Source organism: Neofelis nebulosa, chromosome X (genome assembly GCF_028018385.1).
Source record: "Neofelis nebulosa isolate mNeoNeb1 chromosome X, mNeoNeb1.pri, whole genome shotgun sequence".
Lineage (NCBI taxonomy): Eukaryota > Metazoa > Chordata > Mammalia > Carnivora > Felidae > Neofelis > Neofelis nebulosa.
Window position 1 is genome coordinate 82,544,387 of NC_080800.1, and position 27,910 is coordinate 82,572,296.

Sequence of the window (27,910 nt, forward strand, 5' to 3'; positions counted from 1 at the left end):
CTAAAAGAAAAGGGCATGGTTTCCTCGAAAACACTGGGAGTGTGGTTTTTAATTCTATTGGGAATTTTTAAGGCTTCATAGACTCTACATAGCAGGAATGTAATACACTTGAGTCTGCAGGTCATGAGGCTGAAGTGTCAGAGAAGCTTGCACTATAGCCCGTAGACCTTTTTCTTGCTCTGGGTACCACTCAAAATTGGAAAACATATGGAGTCGAAGCAAAAAACCAATGTGATAGATGTTGTCTCTAAAATCTAAGGCCCTGATTCCCACAGGCTAACTGGGGAAAGATCATCTACAGGTAGCTCAACTGTTATCCCTGCAGGGCAGCTCCTTACCCTGGCCTCTCACTCTGGCAGGCATACCGTTCTTTTGTGAGGCTGTGCTCTTGTGGCATATACAGAGTCCTCTACTGGATCCTTTTACAGCACAGATTACACAGTTGTTTAATTTCACTTTACAGAGTCTATCTTCCCGGGATTGAGAAATCCCACTGTCTCCAGCTGGTGGCTCTCCTTGGTGCTGCTGAGTGTGTGTGTGTGTGTATTTTTACTAATGGCAAATCTGGCTGTGAATTGCAGTAGGCTCTATCCATTCTGTGAAGCTCATGGTTCCCTGATACTTTTGGAAATGTAAGTAAACCCTGTTAGACAATTAAAATTATTTGCCCAAAGTTATTTATATAGACAGGGATTAGGCTTAGGGAAAAATTGGGGTTCCTGAATTAGTCATTATTATTTATGCTTTTTATTAAATACCTACAATTTGTCAGCTACTGTGCTGGGCACTAGGGATACAAGTATGAAATGGACTGGATAGGATTTGAGATGCAAAGAGTCCAGTGCAGTGTATCTCAACTTTTTACAACCACAGCCCACAGTAAGAAATATATTTTCTCATCACAATTCATGTTACACCCACATCCACCCCCCCCACACACACACGCATACTGAAACACAAATTTTACATAATATTCACCATGGCTGCAATGCAATTTTATATTTTCTATTTGACTTTATTCTATCTTATTTCATTAAAAATTTCAAAGTCTTGACCCACTGAGTTAGTTACAAGACCTACCAATGCATGGAGGAAGGGTAACTGCAGTTTGGCAAACATAGGTCTATTTAATAATCTGTGATGTGTATCTTATATGGTGCATATATTTATCTTTTCAAGCACATATTTTATGGGAACGTGGGAGTGGAGAGCCTGAAAAGAGTCTCCATCTAAGCCAGTGGTTCTCAAACTTCAGCGTGCAAAGGAATCACCAGGGGATCTTGCTAAAATGAAGATTCTAACTCAGTAGGTCTGAGGGAGGTCCTGAGATTCTGCATTTCTTTTTTTAAGCTTATTTATTTATTTTGAGAGAGAGAGAGAGAGAGAGAGAGAGAGAGAGAGAGAGAAAACATGCACAATCAAGGGAAGGGCAGAAAGAGAGGGAGAGAGAGAGAATCCCAAGCAGCCTCCGTACTGTTGATGTGGAGCCCAATGTGGGGTTTGAAATCATGAACCATGAGGCCATGACCTGAACCCAAATCAAGAGTCAGACACTTAACTGAGTCACCCAGGCACCCCGTGATATTTTGCGTTTCTAATTAAGTCTCAGGTGATACTGATGCAGCTGGTCTATACACGACATGTTCATGAATAAGGACCTAAAAATTAAGTATGTTTAAGGGTCTGCTGAATTGCTCATGTGGGGCCTGACAAGTTTCCTGGGAGAGAATTCAACCTAGGAAAGAGAGTTTGCAGATATTAACCTGTAAGAATAGCACAGCTTTTATCATACAGATATATTTTTTTTCCTGGTCTAGCTTGCAATATCTGAATTTGACGAGGATATTCATGTATGCAAAAACACACAAACCAAAAAATACACATAAATGGTCATTTTGCTAAAAAATAACAGATATTAGAGTCCCAAGTAGCACTAGCATTCAGCTGCTAACAGGTAACTGAATAACTGTAATTCAAGTGGGAAAAAGCCCATCCACACTTCTATAAGGGTCAAGGGTGGGTGGGCATTTGTTCTAGAGAAATTGATAGGGCTTTGGCACCTTAAGGCCTCCTCCTCATTAGACAGTATCAGTAATGAGTACAGAACCCAGGAGAAAGGGCACAGAGCTCAGTGGACATGGAAGTATCCAGGAGACAATTGCATTCATGTTCTAGATGCCTAGACTTGTTACTGGGCACAGGTGAGGCCTCCCTCAGTCCTGCTCCAAGTGTCTGATTCCATTCACATACCTGTTCTTGCATGGGAATGGTGTGGGAGCCATTTGTCCCTTAAGTATGTGGTAGAGGCTGGGTTACAACACAGCTCACATCCTCAGTACCTCATCTGATCCACTTGGCAGGCCCATGAAGCAAGCAATATCCCCATTTCACACATGATAACACTGACCCTTACAGAAATGGGTCTGCCAGGTGGATTCCTCTAGCTATTAGTCCCAGAAAATGGGAGTTTTACCTATTATCATATGTTCTAACAATAGGAATTTTAAGTATCTTCACTGCCCTCTTAAACTCATTAAACAGTTCAATCATGTATTATTTTCTGGTTTTAGTTATTTTTTAATTATGAAAAACATAATTCATATATCCTTTAGGAAAAAGAGATGAGTGAACAAATAAAAAGAATCACACATGGTGGGAGCCATAGGATGGTACAGGACTCAGGAGGAGCAGCGGTGATCACTGACATGGTTACAACTAGGGAAAGACATGGGGATGGGCATGCACACAGGGGAATGGCACAGAGGTACCTTACCAAACCATGATGTGGTTGAACTCATTTTTGAGTAAAGGTGAGGCCTATTTTGACTACCATACAGGAAAAAATATTGTCTACTTTTTAGTGTAACACACTTTCGGAGTCTTCTCTGTGAACAAATGCATTATGCCAATATATTTTTACAAAAATGGGCTGATACTGTATATATGGTTCTGAAAATGGTTTTATCTTTATTGTTATTTTACAATGTACCATGAACATCTTTTCCATGCGCATGGGTGAAAATCCCCTACTAAAAGACAGAGGACACTGTAGTTGGATCAAAAGGCTGCTGGTAACCAAGAGTGACACCTAAAGCAAAGTATCAGCCTAAGGTTAAAGCACATAGCCTGGCAAATGCCTGCCTGGGAAAGCAGGATCAGCAATATTCTCATTAGAGAAATCAGAAATGAACGCCAAAGACATTAAAGATACGGGATATCATGTAAGCCCCTTTGGCCCCTACCTCCGCCCCTCATTCCCCTGACACCCCGTTGCCCCCTTGGGGCAAAGGGATCCTGTACATCTCTTTGCATCCAATGAAAACCACCCATTTTCTGTTTTTTCCTTAGCTCTTCCTGAGCCCTTGACACATCTCCACATTCTCTCATCATCTCCTCACTGCCCAAGTGCCTTTCCTGTAAGTCCTCCTGATAGTCCTTGGGGGAATCGTCTGTCCCCCTGTCCGTTTTTCTTTTTGCTTTCCTAGGCACATAATCTTCAGCTGGGCGCTTTTCGGCAGCCCGCGACGACTCACTCTCAGCCTTTGCCAGGGATTCTGGCTTGCCCTCACTGTGTGGTTTTCCCTCATTTTCAGACTTGCCCTGCTTTTCTTGCTTTCCCTCATCTTCTGCTTGTCCCTCATTATCTGGCTGTCCCTCATTCTGGAGCTTTCCCTCATGCCCTGGCTTCCCCTCCACTTCCAGCTTTTCTTCCTCATCTGATTTTCCTTCATCTTCTGTATCTACTTCATCTTCTGGCGTTCCCTCGATTTCCAGCTTTCCTTCATTTTCATTGTAGAGTTTTTCCATGTTGAGATTTCCCCTTCTTTTCCTGTACTGGGGGGTGTGGTGAGGTGGTAAGGGGAAGAGAAGATAAAGAAGACAAGGGAGACTGAGGGCTTGGAGGTGGAATGCAGGTCCTGATAGTACTGGCATCTTTCCCCTTGGCTGGGTTCCTTTGACCTGGCCCAGCCCTCCAAGTGTGTCTTCTGCCCACCCTCTACCCCACAATTCATCCCACACTTGAGAGCCAACCATTTCCTTGGCAGGCCCTACCATCTTCTCTACCATCCTAAAGCGTGGTGGGGTGTGTGCAATATATGTGGTGGGGGATGGGCAGTGGGGCTCTCAAATTCTGCCCAAGCTGTGCTTTCTACACCCTCCCCTCACTGTTTCTGTCCAGTGCCCCTCCCTCTTTTCACTCACCCGCAGGGATTCTGAACAGGTTCTTCCTATTTTTCTAGTCTTGCAGAGTGCTGGGGACAGACACACGGACCTGCAGACAGACAGGAGACAGGGGCAGGGCCTGTGCTCTCAGCAAATTGATGTTTCTTTCCTGAATCTGGGCCCTCCTCATACAACATTTCCCTCACTTACCTCCCCCGCATCCCAGCCGCCATTACTTTCCAGGCCTCAGGCTCCAGACCAGGATGCTTTCCAAACTGTTTGGGTCTCTGTGACCCCCTCCCCTGCAGACAAGCCGCCCGCCCTCACCCTCTTTTTGCGGAGGTCAGTATTTCCACTTAGGTGCAGAGTGTGAGAGGGGGTTATTTCTAGAATATGTCTGTCTACATTTCACTGTCGCACTGCGGGGGCGCCCCCCTCCCATTTCAGGTCCAAAAATGTATGGAGAGCGCAGAGGAGCGGCGTCGAGGAGGCGACAGAGCCTGCTGCAAGATGCTCCCTCCTCACCTGCCCACATCCCCGCCGCGTCCCCCTCCTCCCCAACCTCCCGGACCCCTCCCCACCCCGCGCTGCTCCCAGATCCTACTCCCATCCACCTCCACCCCTGCCCGGGGCCGCCGGCAGCACCCACCTTCACACCGACCTGCGGGACCTGCGGGGCCCGGGCCAGGCCTGCGCCTCCTCGGGCTCGCCGAAGCCCGCCGGCCCCTCGCCCGCCGCCCGGGCAGCTCAGGGAGCTGGTTCTGCGCGGGCGACGGGAGCGAACAGCGCAGGCACCGGACCGCAGGGTGGGTGAGCAGGCGGGCGCGGGGGCTGCTGCCCACGTCGGCGCCCGACCGGTCACGTGAGCGCCGCGTCACCCAAGCTCGGTTCCCCACCCCGCTCCGCCCCCTCATCCCCATCCCGTAGGGACCAGCCAGCCACAGACAGTGGGGAGCAGTGTGGCAAAAGGGGGTCACCGAGAGGGCAGCCCAGAGGCTTCTTTACCGCAGGTGCTTTACCTGGCGCGCATCTCAGGTCCTCACACAGCATCCCTCTGAGATGTACGTCATTGCCAGGTGTGACAGCTGATCGCAGGGAGGGTACCTGACTTTGCCGAGAGCACTCAGCAACTGAATCCCACAGGCTGCTTTCAAGACAGGCTCTGCCAGACTCCAGAATTCTGGTGGTAGTGTCCGCCAGAAAGTAGAGTTGCCACCTTGAGTAGCTGTGTTCCTGGGCCTCCTCTCTCCTCAGTCCACACGTTCTCTCTTCCTGAGTTATTTCTGTTCATTTCCCTCTAAGCATAGATGATTCGCAAATCTCCAGCACCAGGCTATCCTCTCCCCTGAGCTTTAGACCCTCTTTGCCAACTGTCTATTGGATACCACTGCTTGAATGTCCTGAGGAACCTCAAAATCCGTATACCCCAAACTGCTTTCACCAACTTCCTTCTCACCTTCTCCCTTCACTTCTCTTCATACTTGAAACTTGCACTCCAATATTTGACCTCTTCTTATTTAGAGAGAGTGTCAGACAGCTAAACAAGATAGCATTAAAATATTTTTTTAAGTGGATTACAGATGAATAGATTTATCATCCTTGGTCTACAATACACTCTGTATCATTAACCCTTTGTCCCTCTTTTCTTTCTTTTTCTTCCCTTCCCTTCCCTTTCCTCTTTCATACTGTGAAACCACCACCCACCTCAAAAACTAGAAAATTGCCAATATAAAGTTGCTACAGTGTAATGCCACATATTTGGTTTTGACAATGTTACTATACTGTGCCTTGGTTTGGATCATGTGTATCCTGTTGTAGTTAACTGAACTTTTTGGATGCATAGATAGTGTGTCCTCTAATGAGAAATTTTTATCTTTTATTTGTTCAAAACTTCTTTCTTCTCATTTCTGTATCTCTTCTCCTTGGAGTCCTGTCATGCACATGTTAAACATGCTTCATGTGTCTCCTGGTTCTCTTCGGCTTTTTAAAACTTTCTTCAGTTTGTTTTTTTTTGTTGTTTATTTGTTTGTTTTGTTTTTTTTTAACTTTCTGCTCCTCAGACTCGATAATCTTAATTGATCTATCTTCAGGCTAACTGATTCTTTCTTATGCCTGCTCAAATATACTGTTAAACCCCTTTAGTGAGCTTTTCATTTCAGATATTGTGCTTTTCAGCTCCAGAGTTTCTGTTTGGTTCCTTTTTATAAATTTCTATCTTTCTACTGATAGTTTATATTTGCTAAAGCGTTGCCTCTTCATTTCCGTAGTCCTTTGTCCATCTTTTCTTTTAGCTGTTTGAGCATATTTAAGACAGTTGATCTAATTTTTTTGTCTAGTTAGTCCAATACATGACCTTTCTTATAGTCAGCCTAATAATGTTTCTTTCTTATAAATAGATCATATTTTCTTTATTTTCTTGTTTCTTCATATGCCTCACAATTTGTGTTGGAATCTGGACACTTTGTGTATTAGAAAATGTCAACTCTGTAAATTAGATCCTCCCACTTTCCAAGGTTTGTTGTTGCTCTTTGTTGTGGGTTGTTTCTTTGTTTAGTGACTTTTAAAAATAGTTTTGTAAATTCTGTATTATTTGTCATGTGTGGCCACTGAAGCCTGTGCCTTATTAGCTCAGTAATCAACTGGTATTTAGTCATGGTTACTTTAAATGTCTAGAACCATGAGAATAAAAATACTTTCCCAGTCTTTGCAGATGAACTCTGACATTGAAGTATTTTTAGTGCTTTACTTTCTGCTTGGGCAGATCCTGAAGAACAGCCCACGGTTAATGCTTAGGGTTTTCTGTGGCTTTTTCTGAGCATGTGTCCAATCTTGGGTATGCACATATACTTTTCAATTCCTTAGTATATGTGAGTTTTTTTTTTTTAATTTTTTTTTCAATGTTTTTTATTTATTTTTGGGACAGAGAGAGACAGAGCATGAACAGGGGAGGGGCAGAGAGAGAGGGAGACAGAATCGGAAACAGGCTCCAGGCTCCGAGCCATCAGCCCAGAGCCTGACGCGGGGCTCGAACTCACGGACCGCGAGATCGTGACCTGGCTGAAGTCGGACGCTTAACCGACTGCGCCACCCAGGCGCCCCAGTATATGTGAGTTTTTAAAAGTGCTTGTTCCTCCGTGTATGTTTTTCCCCAACTTCGCATACTTAGGCTTCTCAATGTATTGTTTACCTCAAATGTTGTTCCTTGTCCCAGGCTGCTGTGGCCAATACCTGTGACTTTAAGTGTTTTTGGCAAAAGCCACCCAGGAATCTGTCCCAGTTCCAGTCCCAGGAATGGTCCGTTTGGTGTGACAAAGGGAATTTTTTGTGCTGGTCTTTCAGGGAGCTGCCAGACAGACTAAGACCCACAACCAGAATTCTATGAAAATGGGATCTGAATTCTTCCCTCTGGCACTAGCAATGTAAACCAGGATATCAAGCTGCCATCCACAGACTGCTGACAACCTGGGGCATGGGGATGGTAGGCAGACAATTTAAAATTTCTTACCACAAAGCAGTAGCCTCTTGCTTCACCAAATTTCCCCCTGGTTGTTACAATTTTTATTTTACTAGATTCCAGAGTTCTACAAAAGTTGATTCTGATATTTTTTGCCAGCTTATTAGTTGCTTTTACGGGAGGGGTCAAGTCCAAAAATTCCATACCTTGCTATTTTCAATAAGGTTACTTTCTTTTCTTTCTATTCCTATTTGTCAGTGTTGGTAGTTTGGGTCTTTATTGGAATTTGTCCTTTTCATCTATCTTGTCTTATTTACTGTCACACAGGTGTCCATAATGTTACTGTATAATCCTGTATAAACCTGTAGAGTTAAGATTCATGTCTCTTTTTTCATTCCTGGCTCTGATAATTTGAATCCTCATCCTTTTTTTTTTTTTTTTATCAGTGTATCTATAATTTGCCACTTTTTTTCCTTTTATTTTCAAAGAAGCAATCTTCAGTTTTAGTTAGGTTCTAACTATTGCTTTACTATTCTCTACTTCATTTATTTCTACTCAAATATTTACTATTTCCTTCTTTATGATTTCTTTGGTTTTAAGCTGATTTTTCTAGTATTTTAAGGTGGGAATTTAAATTACTGATTTGAGACTTTCATGTTTTCAATATAAGCAATTACAACTATAAATTTCCCTCTAAGTACTGCTTAACTACATCCCATAAGTTTTGGTATGTTGTGTTTTCATTTTTATTCATCTGTAAGTAGTTTCCAATTTCTTTCATGATTTCTTCTGATTAAATGGAAATATATTGCTTAATTTCTACATGTTGATAGATTTTTCAGATACCCTTATGCTGTTGGTTACTAATTTAAGTCCATTATTATCAGAGAATATTATTTGTGTGATGTCAATCCTTTAAATTTATATGGTATTTTATTATGGCTTATCCAAAAGAATGTCCCATGGGTGCTTGACAAGATGTGTTTTGATGTTGCTTGGAATATTTTATGGATGTCTGTTATTCTAGTTGGTTTGTAGTTTTATGCAAGTTTCTTATCTTCTTATTGATATTCTTCCTACTTGTTTCATCCAATTTTTAAAGTATCATTTTGAAGGCTGCATTTTCTATTATCAAATTCTCTGTTTTTCCCTTTCTTTTCTGGCAGTTTTTGCTTTATGTATTTTGACATTTATATATGTTTACATATATTTTAATAGATTCCTTATGGATTGACCTTGTTATAAAATACCTTTCTTGTTCTCCAATAATGTATTTTTCTTAAAGTATTTTGCCTGATATTAAAATATCCACTACTTTTTTCATTACCCTTTACATGGCATATATTTTTACATCTTTTCACCTTCATTATATTTATTTATTTGAATCTATATAGTAGATTGTAGTAACTTGTAGATAGTGTATACTTGGATCATGCTTTTATGCCCATTTGACTAATTTCTGCCCTTTGAATGGAGCATTCAATCAATTTGTATTTATTTATTTATTTATTTAACATTTATTTATTTTTGAGACAGAGAGAGAGCTTGAACAGGGGAGGGTCAGAGAAAGAGGGAGATGCAGGATCTGAAACAGGCTGTCAGCACAGACCCCGACGCGGGGCTTGAACCCACGGACCACAAGATCATGACCTGAGCTGAAGTCAGACACTTAACCGACTGAGCCACCCAGGCGCCCCTAATCAATTTGTATTTAATGTAATCATGGATAAGGTAGGATTTACATCTGCCATTTTACTATTTGCTTTCTATATGTCGACTTTTTTTGCTTCTTTATTTCTTCACTATTGCATTCTTTTTAAAAGACATTTTCAATATGCCATTTTAATTCCCTTGTTGTTTTTTAGAAGATTAAAAAAAAATTCTTAGTGGTTGCCCTATGGATTAAAATTAACGTCTTAAAACAATCTAACTTTGTCAATTCTAACTTTATTTCAATACTATTAAAAAGGTTGTTCTAATGTATCTTCATTCCCTCCTTCCTCCTTTGTGCTATGATTGTCCTAGAAACTACATGTTTAGCCATTGTATACCCCTAAATGCTATTTTATAATTATTGTTTATGCAGTTTTTTTTCAGTCAAATAGGAAAAACTCACAAACAAACATACATTTATACTGTCTATATTAATTTTTTTATTGCTGCTGTAACAAAGTACCACAAACTTCATGGCTTAAAACAACAGGTTTTTTCTCTTATAATGCTGGAGGTCATCAATTTGCAATGGTTTCATGGGGTTTAACCATGGTATTAGCAGTGCAATACTGCCTCTGGAAGCTTTAGGAGAACATCCATTTCCTGAAGTCTCCAGCTTCTAGAGCTGCATTCCTTGATTTATGTCCACTTCCTCCATCTCCAAAACCAAAATCATACACATGTCTCTGCTTCCATCATCATATTGCTTTATTTCTCTTCAGTGTCAAGGAACACTTGTGATTGCATTTGGGCCACACCCAGAATATCCAGTACAATCTCTCCACCTTGAGATCCTTAATAACACCTGTAGATTCTGTTTTTGCCATATAAGGAAACATTTATAGGTTATAGCATTTGGATATGAATATCTTTTGGGAGGCCATTATTTAGCCAACCACTTTGTCTTTTATATCCACCTATTTAGTTACCTTACCAGTGCTCTTTATTTCTTGATGCGGATTCAAGTTACCATCTAGAGTCCTTTGATTTCAGCCTTAAGGACTCTATTTAATATTTCTTATAGAACAGTGAAACTGTAGGCGTCCCTGGGTGGCTCAGTTGGTTAAGCATCTGACTCTTGATTTCAATTCAGGTCATGATCTTATGGCTTATGAGTTCGAGGCCCCCATCAGGCTCTGGACTGAGCATAGAGCACACTTTGAATTCTCTATCTCCCTCTCTCTCTGTCCCCCTCTCTCTCTGTCCCTCCCCAGCTTGTGTTATCTCTTTCTCTTTCTCTTTTTCTCTCAAAAATAAATAAACATTATAAAAAATAACAGTGAAAGTGTTTAAAGATTCTCTCAGTATTTGTTAACTGAGAATGTCTTAGTTAATACTTAATTTTTAAAGAAGAATTTGTTGGTTAAGATATCTTGGTTAATATTAATTTTTCTTCTTTCATTTTCTGAAGAAGATATCCCACTGCCTTATGAGCTCCATAATTTCTGATTAGAAGACTGCTGTAGACTAGTTTTAAAGTTAAACTTGAAAAGTTTTTGTTAGTATATTTTCAAATGTATTTTCTTGCTGCTTTATTTCTCATCTCTTTCTGTGATTTCCATTATGTCCATGTTGGTATATTTGACAGTGACTCAAGGTTCTGTCTCTCTCTATGCTCTTATTAATTTTTATTTGTTTTGTTTTTCAGACTTGAAATCTTTATTTACCTGTTTTCAAGTGTACTGATTCCTTCAGCCAGCTCAATTCCATGATTGAGACACTCACGTGAATTTCTCATTTTAATTATTTTCTACTCAATGGGGAAAATAGTATCTTTCCAATAAATAGTGCTGGGAAAACTGGATATCTACATGCAAAAGAATGAAGTTGGGCATTTACCTTACACCACTTATAAAAAGTTAATGCAAATGGATCAAAGATTTCAACAGAAGAACTAAAACTGAAAATTTTGAAGAAAAAGATGAGAAAAACTTTATGTCATTGGATATAGCAAAAATTTCTTGAATATAACACTCAAAGCATAGGCAACAAAAGAAAAATAAGATAAATTGATGCTATGGACTGTTTGTGTCCCACCAAAATTCACATATTGAAACATGCTAGAAAAAGCCAATGTTGCTCTGAAAGGATTGTTAAACTCCATTGTGGTGAGGGTTCAGAAAGGAAAGAAGAGTGCTGGAAATAAAATTTGCATCTTTTTAGAGAGCAATACATAAATAATCATGTATAGAATGTTGGTAGTAATATAGATGGTAAAGGACATTCTGTTAGGTCTCAGAATGAGGAACATGTTATTGGACAATGGAGAAAAGGAAAAAAGGAAACCCTTGTTATAAGGTGGCAATAACTTGGTTGAATTGTGTTCCTATTTGAGTTTTTTGTTAAAAGTAGAACTTGCAAGCAACAAAATTGGATTTTTAGACCACTGCAGACATGTATGCCACCTATCAGAGTTGATGTGTGGGTGGGGCCCCTGAAGAAAGCTGATTTGTGGGAAAAGCTACCACAAAGCTGTAACATGGGCAGCAACCAGAGGAGATATATGAGTGATGTTACCACTTCAGAGGGCCTGAAGGGCAGAACATTGAGCCAAAGAAGATTATTCTCATGCCTTAAGATCTAATGGGATTTGCTGTGCTAGGTTTTGGACTTGCTTGGGACCCTTCACTCCTTTCTTCTTTCCCGTTTCTCCCTTTGGAATGGAAATGTCTATCTTATGCCTGTCCCACCATTGTATTTTGGAAACACATAACTTATGTTGTTTCATAGATTCATAGTTGGAAAGTAATTTTACTTTAGGATGAATTACACCTAGAACCTCACTCATTTCTCATTTAGATAATATTTAGAAGAGATTTTGGACTTTAAAAGTTTATGCTAGAATGAGTTAACATTTTAAAGGCTGTTGGGATGGAATGAATGTATTTTTCATGTGAAAAGGACACGAATATTGGGGGGCCAAGGGTGGACTACTATGGATTGAATGTGTCCTCCCCAAATGTATATGTTGAGAGCCCTAATTCCCAGTGTGGTGGTAGTTGGGGATGGGATCTTTGGGATGTAATTAGATTTAAATAAGGTCATGCTGGTGAAGCCTCTATGATGGGATCACCGTCCTTATAAAAGAGGAAGAGCTCTCTGTCTTTCCACCATGTAAGGATAGAGCATGAAGGTGGCCATCAGCAAACCAGGAAGAATGCTCTCACTGGAGACTGAATTTTCCAGACCTTGATTTTGGACATCTCAGCCTCCAGAACTACAAGAAAAAAATTTTTGTTGTTTAATCCACTCAGTCTATTGAATTTTGTTATAGTAGCCAGAACTAACACAGTTGAATTTTATAAAAATTAAATACTTTCTACCCATCAAAGAATACTATCAATAGAGTTAAAAAGTAACCTACAGGATTGGGGAAATATTTATAAATCATATGTCTCTTAAATGATTAATATTGAGACTATATAAAACACTCCTACAACTCAACAACAATAAAAAAGAACCTGACTAAAAAGTAGGCCAAGAACTTGAATAGACATTTCTTCATAGAAGATATGCAAATGGCCAAAGCATGTAAAAAGATGCTCAACATCACTATTATTGGAGAAAAGCTAATCCAAACCACTGTGAGGTATGACTTCACACCCATTAGGATGGCTATTATAAAAACAACTCAGAAAACAACGTGTTAGTGAGGATGTGGAAGATTGGAACACTTGTACACTGCTGGTGGGGATGTAAAGTGAAATTGCTGAGGAAAACATTATCGTGTTTACTCAAAGAAAGCCCAAAACATATCATTATAATATGTTCTAGCAATCCACTTCTGGGTATATACCCAAAATAATTGAGAACAGAAGCTTAAATAGATACTTGTACTCCCATGCTCATAGCAACATTATTCACAATAGTCCTAAGGGAGAAGCAACACAAGTGTCCAATGAAAAATAAATCGATAAAGAATATGTGGTATATACATTCAATAAAATATGATGCATCTTTGGGGTGCTTGTATGACTCAGTCAGTTAAGCTTCCAACTCGATTTTAGCTCAGGTCATGATCTCACGTTTTGTGGGTTTGAGTCCCGCATCAGGCTCTGTGCTGACAGTACAGAGCCTTGTTTGGGATTCTCTGTCTCCCTCTCTCTCTGTGCCCCTTCCCAACTCTCTCTAAATAAATAAATTAATTAATTAATTAATTAAAAATATGATGTAGCCTTAACAAAGAATAAAATTCCACTACACATTATACTATAGGTGAACCTTGAAAATATTATGCTAAGTCAAATAAGCCAGACACAAAAAGACAAATACTGTATGTATTATTCCACTTATATAAGGGACTAGAAGAGTCAAATTTATACAGACCTAAAGTAGAATAGTGGTTACCAGGGTCAATGGGGGATGGGAGAATGGGAAGTTATTATTTAATGAGTACAAAGTTTCAGTTTGAAATGATGAAAAATTGTTGGAAATAGTGGTGATGATTCCACAACAATATGAATGTACTTAATGCTACTGAATTGCACACTCAAAAATGATTAAAATTTAGATATTGCATTTTGTGTATTTTTCCACAATAAAAAAAATCATAGACCATTTTAAAGTGAACAATTCAGTGGCATTTAGAACTTTCACAATGTTGTGGAACCACCTCTATTTAGTTCTAAGACATTTCTATCAGACCAAAGTAAAAACTACTTATTCACTAAGTAGTTGCCTTCCTTTACCCAGTACCTGGCAATCACTGATTTGTGTTATATCCTGTGTTGGTCTTCTGAGACTGCCATAACAAAATACCACAGATTGGGTGACTTAACAGAAATTAATTTCTCACAGTTCTCAAGGTTAGAATTCCAAAATCAAGTTGTGAGTAGGTGTGGCTTCTCTTGAGTCCTCTTCCCTTGGTTTGCAGATGGCTTTCTTCTTGTTGTATCCTCATATGGCCCTTTTCTTGTGAGCAAACACTCTTGGTGTCTCTTCCTTTTCTTATGAGGACACTATTTTATTGGGGTCCCACCCTTAAGACTTTATTTAACCTTATTTACCTCCTTAAAGATGATATCTCTACTTACATTGGGGGTTAAAGTTTCAACTTATGAATTTTGGGGAGACACAATTCAGTACATAACATTCCACCCTCTGGCACCCCAATACTCATGTCCTTCTCATATGCAAAGTGTAAAATTTATCCTGTCCCAACAAGCCCCAAAGTCTTAACTTATTCTAGCATCAACTCCAAGTCCAAAGTCTCATCTGAATATCTGAATTAAGTCTAGGTGAGACCAGATGTATGATTCATCCTGAGGCAAAACTCCTATTTAGCTATGAATCTGTGAAACTAAAGAATTTATGTGCTTCCAAATACAATGGTGGAATAGGCATATAATAGAAATTCTCCTATCAAAAGGGATAATTGCATTATCATGAAACTTTTCCCCATGTTTTATTTTAAGAGTTATGGTTTTAGCTCCTAGGTTTAGGTTTTTGATCCATTTTGAGACATTTTTTGTATATGGTGTAAGTTAAGGGTCAAACTTCAATATTTTGCATATGCAGTTTTCCTAGCACTACTTTTTGAAAAGTATTTCCTTTTCCCATTGAATGACCTTGGCACCCTTGTTGGAAATCATTTGACCATGCATGTGTGGGTTTATTTCTGAGATGTCTATTTTATCGCATTGGCCTATATGTCTGACATTATGTCCATACAACACTATTTTGATTACTGTAGCTTTGATAAGAGTTGCACTGCAATGAATGGATTCTTCTATAGGGCTTCCAGTGGGAGCATCACCCTGCTCAGACATTAATTTCTGACTTCAGTCTCCAGACCTGTGAGAGAATAAATTTATATTGTGGTAGTTTTTATTAAAGCAGTCATAGGAAACCAATACTAATAGTGAATGACAGACTTTGTGGAAAATTAATATTTATGCCTGTTTTCACTTTCCCATCCTTTCCCTGAGACAAGCTGATGAACACCCCCTAGATATGGGATAAATTCAAAGTGGCTAGGATGGACTCTCACAAGCAAGGTTTGAAATTGGTAAGAGGAATGAAATTTTTATTCATTTTATTGTTTATATGTTACCTGCATTGGAATGAGAAAAAAGCATTACATAGTCTTCAGTTGAGGAAATGTAACTTTTTAAGACATGTGAACCCTCCCTTTGAACTTTTATTTACAGTCTTGATTTATTTTGCAGAAAATTTAATATTTTTTACATAGTAAATACGAATCTTTCCCTTTATGGTTTCATCTTTTATTTTTCTAAAGCTCAGACAGGCTTTCTCCTCTATACTCTTGTCCCTGAATTCAGATTAACATATATTTATATTCTCTTTTACTTTATTGATTTGTCCTTAATATACTTGAGATAAAGGGGCACCTGGGTGGCTCAGTCAGTTAAGCATTCGACTCTTGATTTTGGCTCAGGTCATGATTTCACAGTTGGTGAGTTCAAGCCCTGAGTCAAGCCTAGCATCAGTCTCTGCGCTGATAACGCTTGGGATTCTCTCAAAATAAATAAACTTTAAAATGTGTGTGTGTATATATGTGTGTGTGTGTGTGTGTGTGTGTGTGATAAAAATGTGCGCACAGGTAACTCTAAAATTTTAGTGTGCTTCAGAGTCACTCAGGAGTTTAACATTGCAGTTACATAAGCACCATTACCAAAGAGTGGTCTTGGGTGAAGGGTCAGGATACAGTATTTTAAACAAGCTCCCCATGTAATACTGAAGCATTTGCTAGAGAGGAAAACCTTGAGGAATACTAATATATACTATTTAAAAGGATCTCATGTGTTGATTTGGGGGTATAATTCCTCCTCTTTGATATGTATTTCACAAGATATATATTCTAGATAAATAAAATGAGTTGCTTAGGGTCACACAGTCAATCAGGGGTAGTGCAGAGAAAATTAATCAGAGATACTTTAGTCACAAATTATACTCAGTTGTTCTAAACTCTACATGTACATCAGAATCACTGTGAGAGATTTTTAATTTTTTTTAAGTTTATTTATTTTGAGAGAGAGAGAGAGAGCACAAGTACAAGCAAGGGAGGGGCAATGAGAAGTTACTTGCCCTTAAATAATCCCAAGCAGGCTCCTCATCTGTCAGTGCAGAGCCCAATGCAGGGCTCAAACCCACAAACCGTGAGATTATTACCTAAGCCAAAATCAAGACTTGGATGCTTAACCACTGAGCCACCCAGGTGCCCCTCACTGTGAGAGTTGTTTCAATGTAATGATCCCTTGGTCTCATTTCCAATGAGTCTGATTCAACTGGTTGGGAGTGGGTCCTGAACTCCCCTTTAAAATCTCAGGTAATTCAAACCTGCAAAGGTTGAGAACCTATGCATTAAAGATAACAACATAAAAATAAGACAGTTATCTCTTTAAAAAGGGCACAGTCTAGTGGGAAAATAAAATCTGGTGTATATAGTTTAAGGCACTTAAAAAGTGCTTTCATATATACATGATGAGAAGAGGAGTGCCCAAACTTGAACTAAAGCTGGGGCATCTCCACTTTAATTTATGTAAGTCCAGAGATGTCTGATGAACTTGGAGTAAAACCTAGTTTCCAGAATTTTTTTTTGTCAGTTCCTCAGGTGATTATGATGCAGTTGGTCTGTATAGCACATGTTGATAAACATTGGCAAATGTAACATTATGGTAAGTCCATGTGTTGACATTGTTGCTTAATGCTTTCTCTGTTGTGTTCCTTTTTCAATTGCAAGCTACAGCCTGTAGAGAAATAAAGTTACTTGCCTATAATCAGAGGCAAACCTGAGCCCACATTGCAGGACTCTCAATTCAGCTATAATTAACTGTTGTACCCTACAACTTACCATTCCCTATGGTAGGCACTGAGGGTACAAGTACCAATAGGACAATATATTTATTGTGAGAAGGATACAGTCTACTTGGGGACCAGTAGTGACTGGGTGATGGAAAATTTTCTAAACAAATGGTTGATTTACCAGGTATTTAGTCTCAGCCAGTTTCCCATTGTTATGTGATTATAGGTTTATTGGGCACAGCAAAAATCAAAGCAAGGGAAGAGGGAAATTCCTCTGGATCCATGTAGGTTAGTATGAGTAGAGACTACTCAGTATTCTGGGGTTAGGTTGGCATAAAACCACCTTCACACCTGTGTATGTGCAGAGTGAGACCTATAGCAGTGTCTGCACAGAAAATGGAGAGTCAAGGAAATGGGCCATATGCATCAGAGGATGGAAATGATAGTCCAATTTTAGGCACACTAAATAGGCACTAAATTAGGCACAATAAATCTAGTGTCATTCAGATTTATCTAGGGGAAAGGGATAATGAAGAAAGTCTGAGAAAAACCATAAAGGGCTATTTGGATCCCTAAGCAGAACTAGAGAAGTATCCACCTGGATTAAGTATAACTACAAAGCAGAAAGTGACATTCTCCATATTTCTGAAAGGGCAAAATGGAAATTCAGACCATTGAAGGTTCAAGAGAAATCAGTGGGTCTTTGTCATCTTTAGGATTCTAGCACATCAGCAGTGGTAGGGACCAGTGGAGGGAGCAAAACCTAGCAGAAGGGGAAGGAATACTTAGCAGTCATGGCATTATCCAGGGAAAAGGGGCACAGAAGCATATAGAAAGGTTACCCACTTGGCATTCAATTATACTCCAGGGTAGGCATACTTCTTGGGCTCTTCTCTAAATATGAAGGGCACTTAAAGTGTCAGAACCTTGCATGTATGGGTAGAGCCAGCCACAGAGGTTCTTTATTACCTCATTTGATTCCCACACTAGTCCTGGAAGGCATATATTATTTTCACTTTATAGATTAATAGGCTGACTGTAAAGAAATGTAGCTGTAATGATTACTAGGTTTGTGCTTCTAAATAAGAGATCTTATAAGAGGTAAGACAAGATTTATGTCTTTAAATGTTTCTCAAATATTTGTTGATTGTCTCCATTCCCTTTATAATCCAATTGGCAAGTTCTTTGCCTCTTACTTTTTTCTAACATATATAATACATATGTATTCATTTTGGAAAAATGAGAAAAAACAAGTAATCAAGAAAAATTAAAGAAAACTATATATGTATATAATATGCACACTTTTAAATGAGATAGTATATCTATAGATTGCTTTTTAACTGCTTTATTACCTTCACAGTATGTAATAAACATCTTTTCATGCAAGTTGATGAAACTCCCCTGCTGACAGAAAAACTTGCAGACTAAGTCAAAATGAAATATCTAATCAGGAAAATGACAGAACACCACAGGTTCACAGTAAAGGGTACATCAAGAAAATACAACTTTGGGAAGCAGGGGGGTTATTATTATTAACCTTAGCATTCAAGGCATAAGGCAAAACTCATCATGATGGTCATGGTGAGGGGGATCTCCTATAAGTATGCGCAAACTGTACCTCAGCTGAAGTTCCCTAATTTTCCTCCTTAATTCTCTCATCTCCTCCATGAACCGTTCCATATCATCTGCATCTCCGTCTATCATGTGAAGGTTATAGACCAGCCTATTGGGCATGTCCTCTCTACCATCGTGGGCAGGTGGGGCCCAACCCACTCTAATATTTCCTCTAGGCTCCTGGCCTTCACCACCTCCCAAAGGGTGGGCTTCTTCTTCATTCTGCACTGGAGCCTGATCTTCTCCTTTGCTTTCCTGGGGGACACTTTCCATGTTGAGATTTTTTTTTTCTTGCTTACTTTTCCTAGGAGATAAGAAGCAAGAAGGATGGAATGCTTTATAACAACAGAATTCAGAGCTGTCAGAAAAGGTTTTCCCATCTGAGAGATTTCGTGCGCCCTCTAGGGGACGCTCCAGACCCAGCCCTGCTACAAAGCCCACCATTTTCCCGATAAATTCTTCCTTAGGCCCGTGCTCACACATCCTGCACTTAACTAGGGCAGGAAAGGCAGTGAGTCCCCCAGGTTCTGTCCTGATCCCTGGTAATACTACACCAAAGGGCCCCAGGCAGCCCCCTACCTGCAGGGATCAAAAGCAGTCTTCCTCTTTTAGCCTTGAAATCTGCTGCGCCAGGGAACCTGAAGACCTGCAGACAGAAATGCGACAATGGCCAGGACTGATTAGTTGATCAGTATCAGAGGCACCAGCTTTGTTGTTGATTTAGGACTCCGCTAATCAAATGTTGCCACTTCCTCTTTCTCCTCCATAATGTATCACGACTTCATTTTCTGCCCTGTGATGTGCTCCATAAATAGGCATTGTAACCAAAGATGATTATTCCAAACCAGTTTCCTCTCTTCTTTAGGCCCCTTTACCCCCCCCCCCCCCCCCCCGGTCTCATCCCTCCCGTCACCTAATTACCATATCTTGAATGCAAATGGACAACTTGTTGGGCGGGGGAGTCAAAACCGCTTGCTGGATGGTGACGTGTTTATTTATAAAGAATTTCAACGTGGCTGCGACGCAGCAGCCTTTCTAGAGTTCACCCTCCTTTCACTGCCCACCATTTTATGCATCAAAATGGACGAAGGGCAAAGAGGTAGTGTGGGAATTGCAAACCTGTACCCGCTGAGATCTTAGGACTTTGTCTTGCTTACCCCAGGGACCACAAGCAGCGCCCAGGCTTAGACCGACTTGCAGGGTCAGAAACAAGTTTCCTGCTCCCCAACTATATCCCTCAGTCGGAAAGTCCCCACTCGACTGCCTCCTGCGCAGAAGGAAAGTGTTCCCCGGACCTAATTCCTGTCCCTATCCTCTGCAGCAACGCCCATCCCCGCCCCTTCGCCCCCGTTTGCCGCAGCCCACCATTTCCCGCTCCAAAATGGACGAACGGTGGAGAACCGATACCAGAACAGAGGCCTAGAACCGTGGCGGGGTCGACCATCTCCAGGGTCAACGGTTACGACCCCCTCCCATCGCCCTGCAATAATCAGACTTTTTCCTCGCTCTCCCCTTCTCTGGCCCTTCCCTTCCAGACGCCGGATCGCCGACGAGATCACCACTCCTAGGACATCCCAACTGGTACCCATTCCTAACTGTTGGCCCCTCTCTGTCTCTTCCCACCAAGTCCTCCACTTCTTGCACCATATAAATGGGTATTGGGGACGGGGATAGGGAAAATCCAGTCCTGGAACCACTCTGGTCTTATCTGCCACCCCAGTCAGCGCCCACCAACCTGCTACGGATCAGGTTCAGCTTCTACAACTTCCTCCTTCCCTGGGCTACAGGCTCGCCCGCCTTCAAGGCAATAGCGAGCCAGCACACAGCCACAAAAGACTACCAGACTGCAACTAGGAGGAGACACTAATCTACGCGTCAGCTGTAGGTCTCCTAAGGGCCACGTCACTGTGAACTCAGATAACCAATTATGGTTCATACCTGCATTGCGGCCAGAGAGTGGGGAGCGGGAGCGTGGGCGGGGCCACCTTTTTCTCCATCCCTGCCTTCTCCCCACAATAACACAGCCCCCCCTTTTTCCTCCTGTTTAGTAGTCTTTAGGACCAAACAGGTCATAATATTTAGTACTTTGTATTTGCCTTTGCCCTGACTTCTGCTGGAGCCTTTAAATAATTACTTATTTCTCTTCTATACCATTAAAAATGCCCACTTCCCTCCACTCCCCTGCAAGAATACCCCAAAATTATCCCTAACATCGAAGCTAGGAAGTATGGAAAATACATAGGAAGTGACTACTTTTTTTTTTTTTTTACTTTATATATTTTTGAGAGGTTGAGGGGAGAAGGGCAGCGAAAGAGAGGGAGACAGAATCTCAAGCACTCTAATGCAGAGCCCGATGGGGGGCTCAAAAAGAATCAGGAGATCATGACCTGAGCCTAAATCAAGAGTGGGTCACTTAACTGACTAAACTACTGAGGCACCCCAGGAAGAGACATGTAAAAAAAACAAAAAAACAAAAAAAAAAACTTTTATTTCCCTCTTTTTTTTTTTTTTTTTTTATGGGGAAGGGTGGTTGTTTTTGTCTTGTTTCCCATTAGCATGCATTCAGTGTTTGGTTGTTATAATCAGACAATACAATTATTTTCAGCTGAAAAATAGGGTTTCAGTTGTAAAAACTTGGCAAGGCCTGCTTCTCCTGACAGGAATCTCCCCCCCCCCCCCCCATTTAAGGACTTTGAATTATAAACCTAAGCTGATGGTTCCTCTTGTGAAGGGTCTCTTTGAGGTCTTTCCATGAGGTGAGACACTGAGTCTTGCTGGTAGATTTTCATATCCTTAGAACCTGTGACAAACTTATGGTTTCCTCTTAATTATATTGGTGCAACTTCACTTTACAAGACTCTAGCATGGCCTCTAAAATAGAACAACACTGAGGTCTTCCAACAATCCAGAACAATAATTTGAGAAAGTTATGCTGACAGTTACAAAGTATTGTGAAGCTATAATATTAAAACATGTTATAACAGAATAAATATAGAACAAATGAAACAGTAGAGAAAGCCAATTATCAAGAAATATAGAGAAATATTAGAGATCTGATTGAAATATTTTGAATTAGCAGGGAGAGGTTACATTACTGAAGGAATGGTGGTGGGATAATTGGTTAGCTATTTGGGAAAAAAATGAAGTGTCTTATTCCTGTTATATACTTAAATATAGACATAAAATGTTTAGATAAAAGGACATGAAACTATTGAAACTAGTATATACTAAATATTATTTTGTATATAGTCTTAGGATGAAAAAGTTCATTAAATCTATAGTACCAGAGATAGCCATGGCCAAAAGGCATTGGCACAATCCTGCTAGGACCCTCTCAGTCCAAAGTACCATGTAGAATGTGCCTTAGAATTATCCGAATTATTGATGGAAAACTGGAGTATTTATCCATAGATGTGGGTCATTTATTGGTAGATGTTACCCTGGGAATGTTAAAATCTCTGACCCTTCAAGATTGTCCTAAGCCTGGGTTGAGCAAGCTCCCAAGATACCAGAAAAAGTCCTCAGTAAAATTAGTAAAATTAAATACAAAGAAATATACTATTCAGGGGTGCCTGGGTGGCTCAGTCGGTTGAGTGTCTGACTTCGGCTCAGGTCATGATCTCACAGCTCGTGAGTTTGAGCCCCACGTTGGGCTCTGTGCTGACAGCTCAGAGCCTGGAGCCTGCTTCTGCTTCTGTGTCTCCCTCTCTCTCTCTCCCCCTAACCCACTCACATTCTGTCTCTGTCTCTCTCAAAAATAAATAAACATTAAAAAAAGAAATATACTATTCATATTTTATTCTAAATCAGTCCAAATATTTTCCTTTAAAATAAAGATAATACACACACATCCATTCTTATATTTATAGATATTTGTGCTGTTTGTCGTTTTGACCATAAGAAAGAATGTTGATTGAACTTATTTGTACATAGTTTTTCTAATACTAATATGTATTAAATTAAATTCCTAGGACTGTCATTGCATATGACTATGGATGCTTTTAATTGTCATAGAAATCAGCCTTGAAAATATTTTCTCAATTTGCCATGTACAGTGTATGAACATTCCTGTTTTCTCATGTGTATACCAACACTGAGTACTACCTGGTTTATTGTATTTTTAAAATTTTATTCAAGTTTGTTTTATTTTTTTCTTGTTTCGTTTATTTTATTTGACTTGTGGTGAGCTCAGGATAACATACAGAGAAGTTGAATCACTCTGTTGTACACCTGAAACTAAAGTAACATTGTGTATCAACTGTACTCATATAAAATTAAATTTGTTGGCAAGGTCATCAGGTAATGTTTCTAAACCTGCCACATCATAACAAATAGCTCAGATTAAGATTCTTAGACTCTTCTCTGAAGATTCTAGTTTAATAAATTGAAGCCAGGCCTGGGACCCTGTGTTTAAGTTCCTTAAAAAATTCTTAATATGAGGTAGGTTTGGGAATCATGTCACAGGCAAAAACACAAACTAAATAAAGAAAAACACCTTCCATTATTATATAAGTAGTATTTTTTTAAAGAACATTGTTACAAAATAATTTCAAAGTTACAGAATGGTGTTGAAAGTAGCACAAAGAACCCCCACATATCCTTCACTGTATTCCCCACTGTTAACATTTTGCTACATTTGCTTTATTATTTTCTCTTCACCTAGAAGGACACATGATTTTTTTTCAGAACCATTTGAGTTAGTTGAAGACTAAATGGTCATTTAAAATTATTTAGTTCAATTAATTTAATATAAAACTTTCTTAAATTATTTTATTTTTTTGCCTTTGGAGGTTTCTTTTATAAAATTTGAAATATATACATAAACGTGTAATATATAAAGATAAATATTTTAGGATATGGTCTTACTAAATGTTCTCTACTCACTATTATATTCATATAATTTATGCATCTATTTTAATGTAATAGCATATCATAAATTATTTTCAGGTTAGTAATAGTTTAAGCACTCTGTTTCTGATGTTTCAAGAGTGTTCAAATTATAATTTATTTAACCAATCCCCAATTAATTAATATTGGTATTATTTCCATACATTTACAGTTACTGGTCTTGTTTCAGTAAATGTATGTATTCAGATTGCCCTCAAAAAGATTGTCCACACCTTACCAACACATGTTGTAATCAATCATATTAATTTATGAAATACTGAATCATACAAAACAAGGTTGAGAGAATAAAGCATACATCCATGCTTTTATACTATATACAGTTTGAAAAAATATATAAAACACATACATACACAGTCATTTTTATAATATTTTACATGTGTGTGTATATGCATATAAATACATATATATCCATACATAAACAAAGCATATAAATAAATATATATCCATACATAAACAAAAACACAACCTGCTTTTATTACAAATCATGTTTTTGAGATTCATCTATATTGATGTATAGATAGATGTAAGTCTTTTTTACAGCAGTACAGTGTTCCATTGTATAATTGTATTGCTCGTTTTTTGTTTTCCTATTGACGCACAATTAGATTTTTCCTTTTTTCTTTCTGTTACAAGCATAGATTCAGGAAACATCCTTATGCATGCCCCCTTTGTACTTCCTTCACTTGAATAGCAAAATTTCATATTTGTTCCGTTTATTATTTTCAGATTTTTTTTTTTTGGTAAGTCTGATCTACCAGGATTTTCCAAATCTTCCTTTTCTTGGGTGGCATTCTAGATATACAAATTATACATAGGTACGTTAGTTTGTCTTCTGGAGGTTTTAATTTAGTACGTTTGGAATGGAATGTGACAATTTGTAATTTAAGAAGGACCCCAGATAATTTTTAAGATCAGGCAAGTTTGGAACCCTTTAATGAGGTTTAGAAAATTATTTCTTTAGGGGCGCCTTGGTGGCTCAGTCAGTTATGCGTTCAACTTTGGCTCAGGTCATGATCTCACAGTAAGTGAGTTCAAGCCCCACCTCGGGTTCTGTGCTGACAGCTCAGAGCCTGGAACCTGCTTCAGATTCTGTGTCTCCCTCCATCTGTGCCCCTCCCTCTCTGGCGCTCCGTCTCTCTCTGAAAAATAAATAAACATTAGGGGCGCCTGAGTGGCTCAGTCACTTAAGTGTCCCACTTCAGCTCAGGTCAGGATCTCATGGTTCATGGGTTCAAGTCCCCCCTCCCCGTCAGGCTCTGTGCTGACAGCTCAGAGCCTGGAGCCTGCTTTGGATTTTGTGTCTCCCTCTCTGTCTGCCCCTCCCCCACTCGTGCTCTGTCTCTGTCAAAAATACATAAACATTAAAAAAATAAAAAATAAAGAAATAAACATTAATTTTTTTAAAAAATTGCTGATTTATGTTCTTTAATTTTTGGTATAGTTCAGCATCTATTCTTAGATATCTTTATTGCCCTTAATGATTGTGTTTTACAAAATACAGTAAGAAAGATATATATAATATAGAAAGTAAACGAGTTTGCTATATATTTTTCAGAAAGTTTATTTTGTATGTATTTCTGCATAGGAATACTTTCTTAGCTCAAGCAAGGAGGAAATACACTTAAAATTGTTCTTTAATATTTAGGATGTTACTTAGCTTCTCAACCGAGTAGCACTTAAGCACAAAATTTTAGGTTGAAGGGAAAAGTTTCAAAGTGAATACATTTTTTTCCTAAGTTTTCCATAAAAGCAAACAATCTATTTTGGTAAGCCTTGAAATTGGTACACGCACGCACGCACACACACACACACACACACACACATTCCTCATTGATCTGTAATTTCTATTTCTTCTATTTTTGTCTGTTCTCTTAAAAATATTTTTAAAATCTTAATAATTGAGTTATTTTTCAAAAATAAAACAATCCAGTTTGATGTATATTATTGGAACTCATTTTCTATGCATATGCTACTGTAAAGGAAAATTTTATTAAATCTGGGAAGAATTACATCATAAATGTGAGTTTCTCCTTTAAGGATGGTACAGAATTATGCTTAACAGAAAAATGAAAGTTTGAAGAAGAATGAAGTTTTAGAGTCACTACATTTTTACGATTTACTCTGAACAAGAAACTTTTGTTCACCACTCAACTAAGTTTTTTTAAAAAAATGAATACAGGGGCGCCTGGGTGGCGTAGTCGGTTAAGCATCCGACTTCAGCCAGGTCACGATCTCGCGGTCCGTGAGTTCGAGCCCCGCGTCGGGCTCTGGGCTGATGGCTCGGAGCCTGGAGCCTGTTTCCGATTCTGTGTCTCCCTCTCTCTCTGCCCCTCCCCCGTTCATGCTCTGTCTCTCTCTGTCCCAAAAATAAATAAAAAACGTTGAAAAAAAAAATTAAAAAAAAAAAATGAATACAAATGTTTTCTAATGCTAAAAGTTGCAAAAATTTCATGGGCATAAATGATTATTTGTCCTTTTGTTATTTTAAATGTTTTAAAACATTTGAAACATTGTAATATAGCATGAGTAATACAGTAAAGATTAGTTGGAAAATTATTGTTTCAAAAATTTTATCAGCTGATGTAACATCCCTTTTTTAAGCTTAGTAAGACTTTGTTAAATAAAGCTTTGTACTCAAATGTTGCTAAAACTCAGTTTTTCTTGATAATATTAGTAAGAATGGTTTAAGATAAATCTCCCTTCTGTAGTAGAAATAAAGATGATTCAAATGGCTTTTCTAATCTTAGACACGTTAGGAATGCTGTTTGCTTTATTAAAATATGTTAATAAAAATAACACATTATATATATTCACATATTTCAATTGAATAATATATACTATAGTGAGACTTGTTTTTTTTTTTAACCTAACAGTATATTTTGGACATAGTTCCATGTAATAAATACAGTAAAACCTATATTAGTTTTCTATTATTGTGCAACCAAGTACCACAAACTTGGAAGCATATACAACAAAATTTACTAGAGGTCATATCAGGCACAGCATGGCTAGGTTCTCTTCTCAGAGAATCACAAGGCTGAAGTCAAGGTGTTGGCTTGCTGTGTCCTTATCTAGTGGCAAACCTAGGGAAAATCTGCTTTTAAACACTGTCTTGTTATTGGCAGAATTCAGTTCCTTGCTGATGTAGGACTGAGGTCCCGATTTTCTTACTAGCTATACCCAAGGACAGCTTTTAGCAACTAGAGGTTGTTTTCATATTTTATGATATGGTCCCCTTAATCCCAACAAGAGAGAACCACTGTTACTTTAAATCTCTCTAACACTTAGAATTTCTCTAACTTCCACTTCTGCTACTAGCTGGAGAAAATTGCCTACTTTTGAATGGCACATATGATTAAGTCAAATCCACCCAGATAATATCAACATTATAGGGTCAATTCATTTGGGATTTCAATTACATGTGCAAAATTGAATCACAGAAGTACTTTGATTAGCATTTGATTGAATAACCAGGGGCCTATAATCTCGTGTGTGTGTGTGTGGGGGGTGCATCTTAGAATTCCCTCTGTATCACTATCTAAATCATTTTTCTTTTTAAATTGAGGTAAAAGTTACCTACGTAAAATTCAACATTTTAGCCACTTGAAAGTGCATGATTCAGTGGCACTTAGTATATTCACAGTGTTTTGTAACCATCACCTCTATCTAGGTCCAGAAAATTTTCACAACCCCAAAAGAAAACTCCATGTCTATTAAGTAATCAATCCCCTGTGCTCCCCCCCCCCAACAACTTCTGGCAACCACTAATCTGCATTCTGTATTTATAGATTTTCATATTCTTGATATTTAATATAAATAGAATCATGTAATTAATGACCTTTTGTGTGTGGTTTCTTTCACTTTACATAATGTTTACATAAGGTTCACCCATGTTGTAACACATATTAGTACTTCATTCTTCCTTATACTGTATGGATATGCCCCATTTTCTTTATTGATGCAGCAGCTGATGGACATTTGGATTGTTTCTATCTGCTGACTATTGTGAATAGTGCTGCTAAGAAAATCTGTATACGAATTCTTGTTCAACACCTGTTTTCAATTTTTTTTTCTAGTATATATCTAGGAATGGTATTGCTGGGTCATATGGTAATTCCACATTGAAATTTTTGTCAAGATATTTGATTTCTAGTTACTATTTTGTTTACTTCTGATATAATATTTGTTATTTCCTTATTTCTGCTCATCTTTGGTTTAGTGTGCTCCTCTTTTTGAATGTACATGTTTAGAGCTATTCTCTTCCCTTTGAGCACTGCTTTTGCTGCATTACAT

The 27,910-nt window shown here is 38.8% G+C and overlaps 2 protein-coding genes across 4 annotated transcripts; both read right to left on the reverse strand.

Moving 5' to 3' along the window:
• Positions 1–2,942: 2,942 nt before the first annotated feature.
• Positions 2,943–4,273, reverse strand: TCEAL6 (transcription elongation factor A like 6). Its single transcript, XM_058713309.1, is given in 3 exon segments — positions 2,943–3,281; positions 3,283–3,834; positions 4,204–4,273. Coding segments are annotated over 2 exon segments (555 nt in total). The 5' UTR covers positions 3,808–3,834; positions 4,204–4,273; the 3' UTR covers positions 2,943–3,251.
• Positions 4,274–18,424: 14,151 nt separating this feature from the next.
• Positions 18,425–20,576, reverse strand: BEX5 (brain expressed X-linked 5). 3 transcript variants are annotated; one of them, XM_058713302.1, is made up of 3 exons: positions 20,445–20,576; positions 19,289–19,355; positions 18,425–19,013 (listed from the first exon to the last, which is right to left on the reverse strand). In XM_058713302.1, exon 3 carries the CDS (start codon positions 18,980–18,982, stop codon positions 18,641–18,643), a length of 342 nt encoding a protein of 113 aa, XP_058569285.1. In that variant the 5' UTR covers positions 18,983–19,013; positions 19,289–19,355; positions 20,445–20,576; the 3' UTR covers positions 18,425–18,640. The 3 variants fall into 3 exon arrangements, with proteins under 3 accessions (XP_058569285.1, XP_058569287.1, XP_058569286.1); XM_058713304.1 differs by having other exon boundaries at positions 19,289–19,347; positions 20,445–20,575; XM_058713303.1 differs by lacking the exon at positions 20,445–20,576 and adding an exon at positions 19,867–19,986.
• Positions 20,577–27,910: the final 7,334 nt, after the last annotated feature.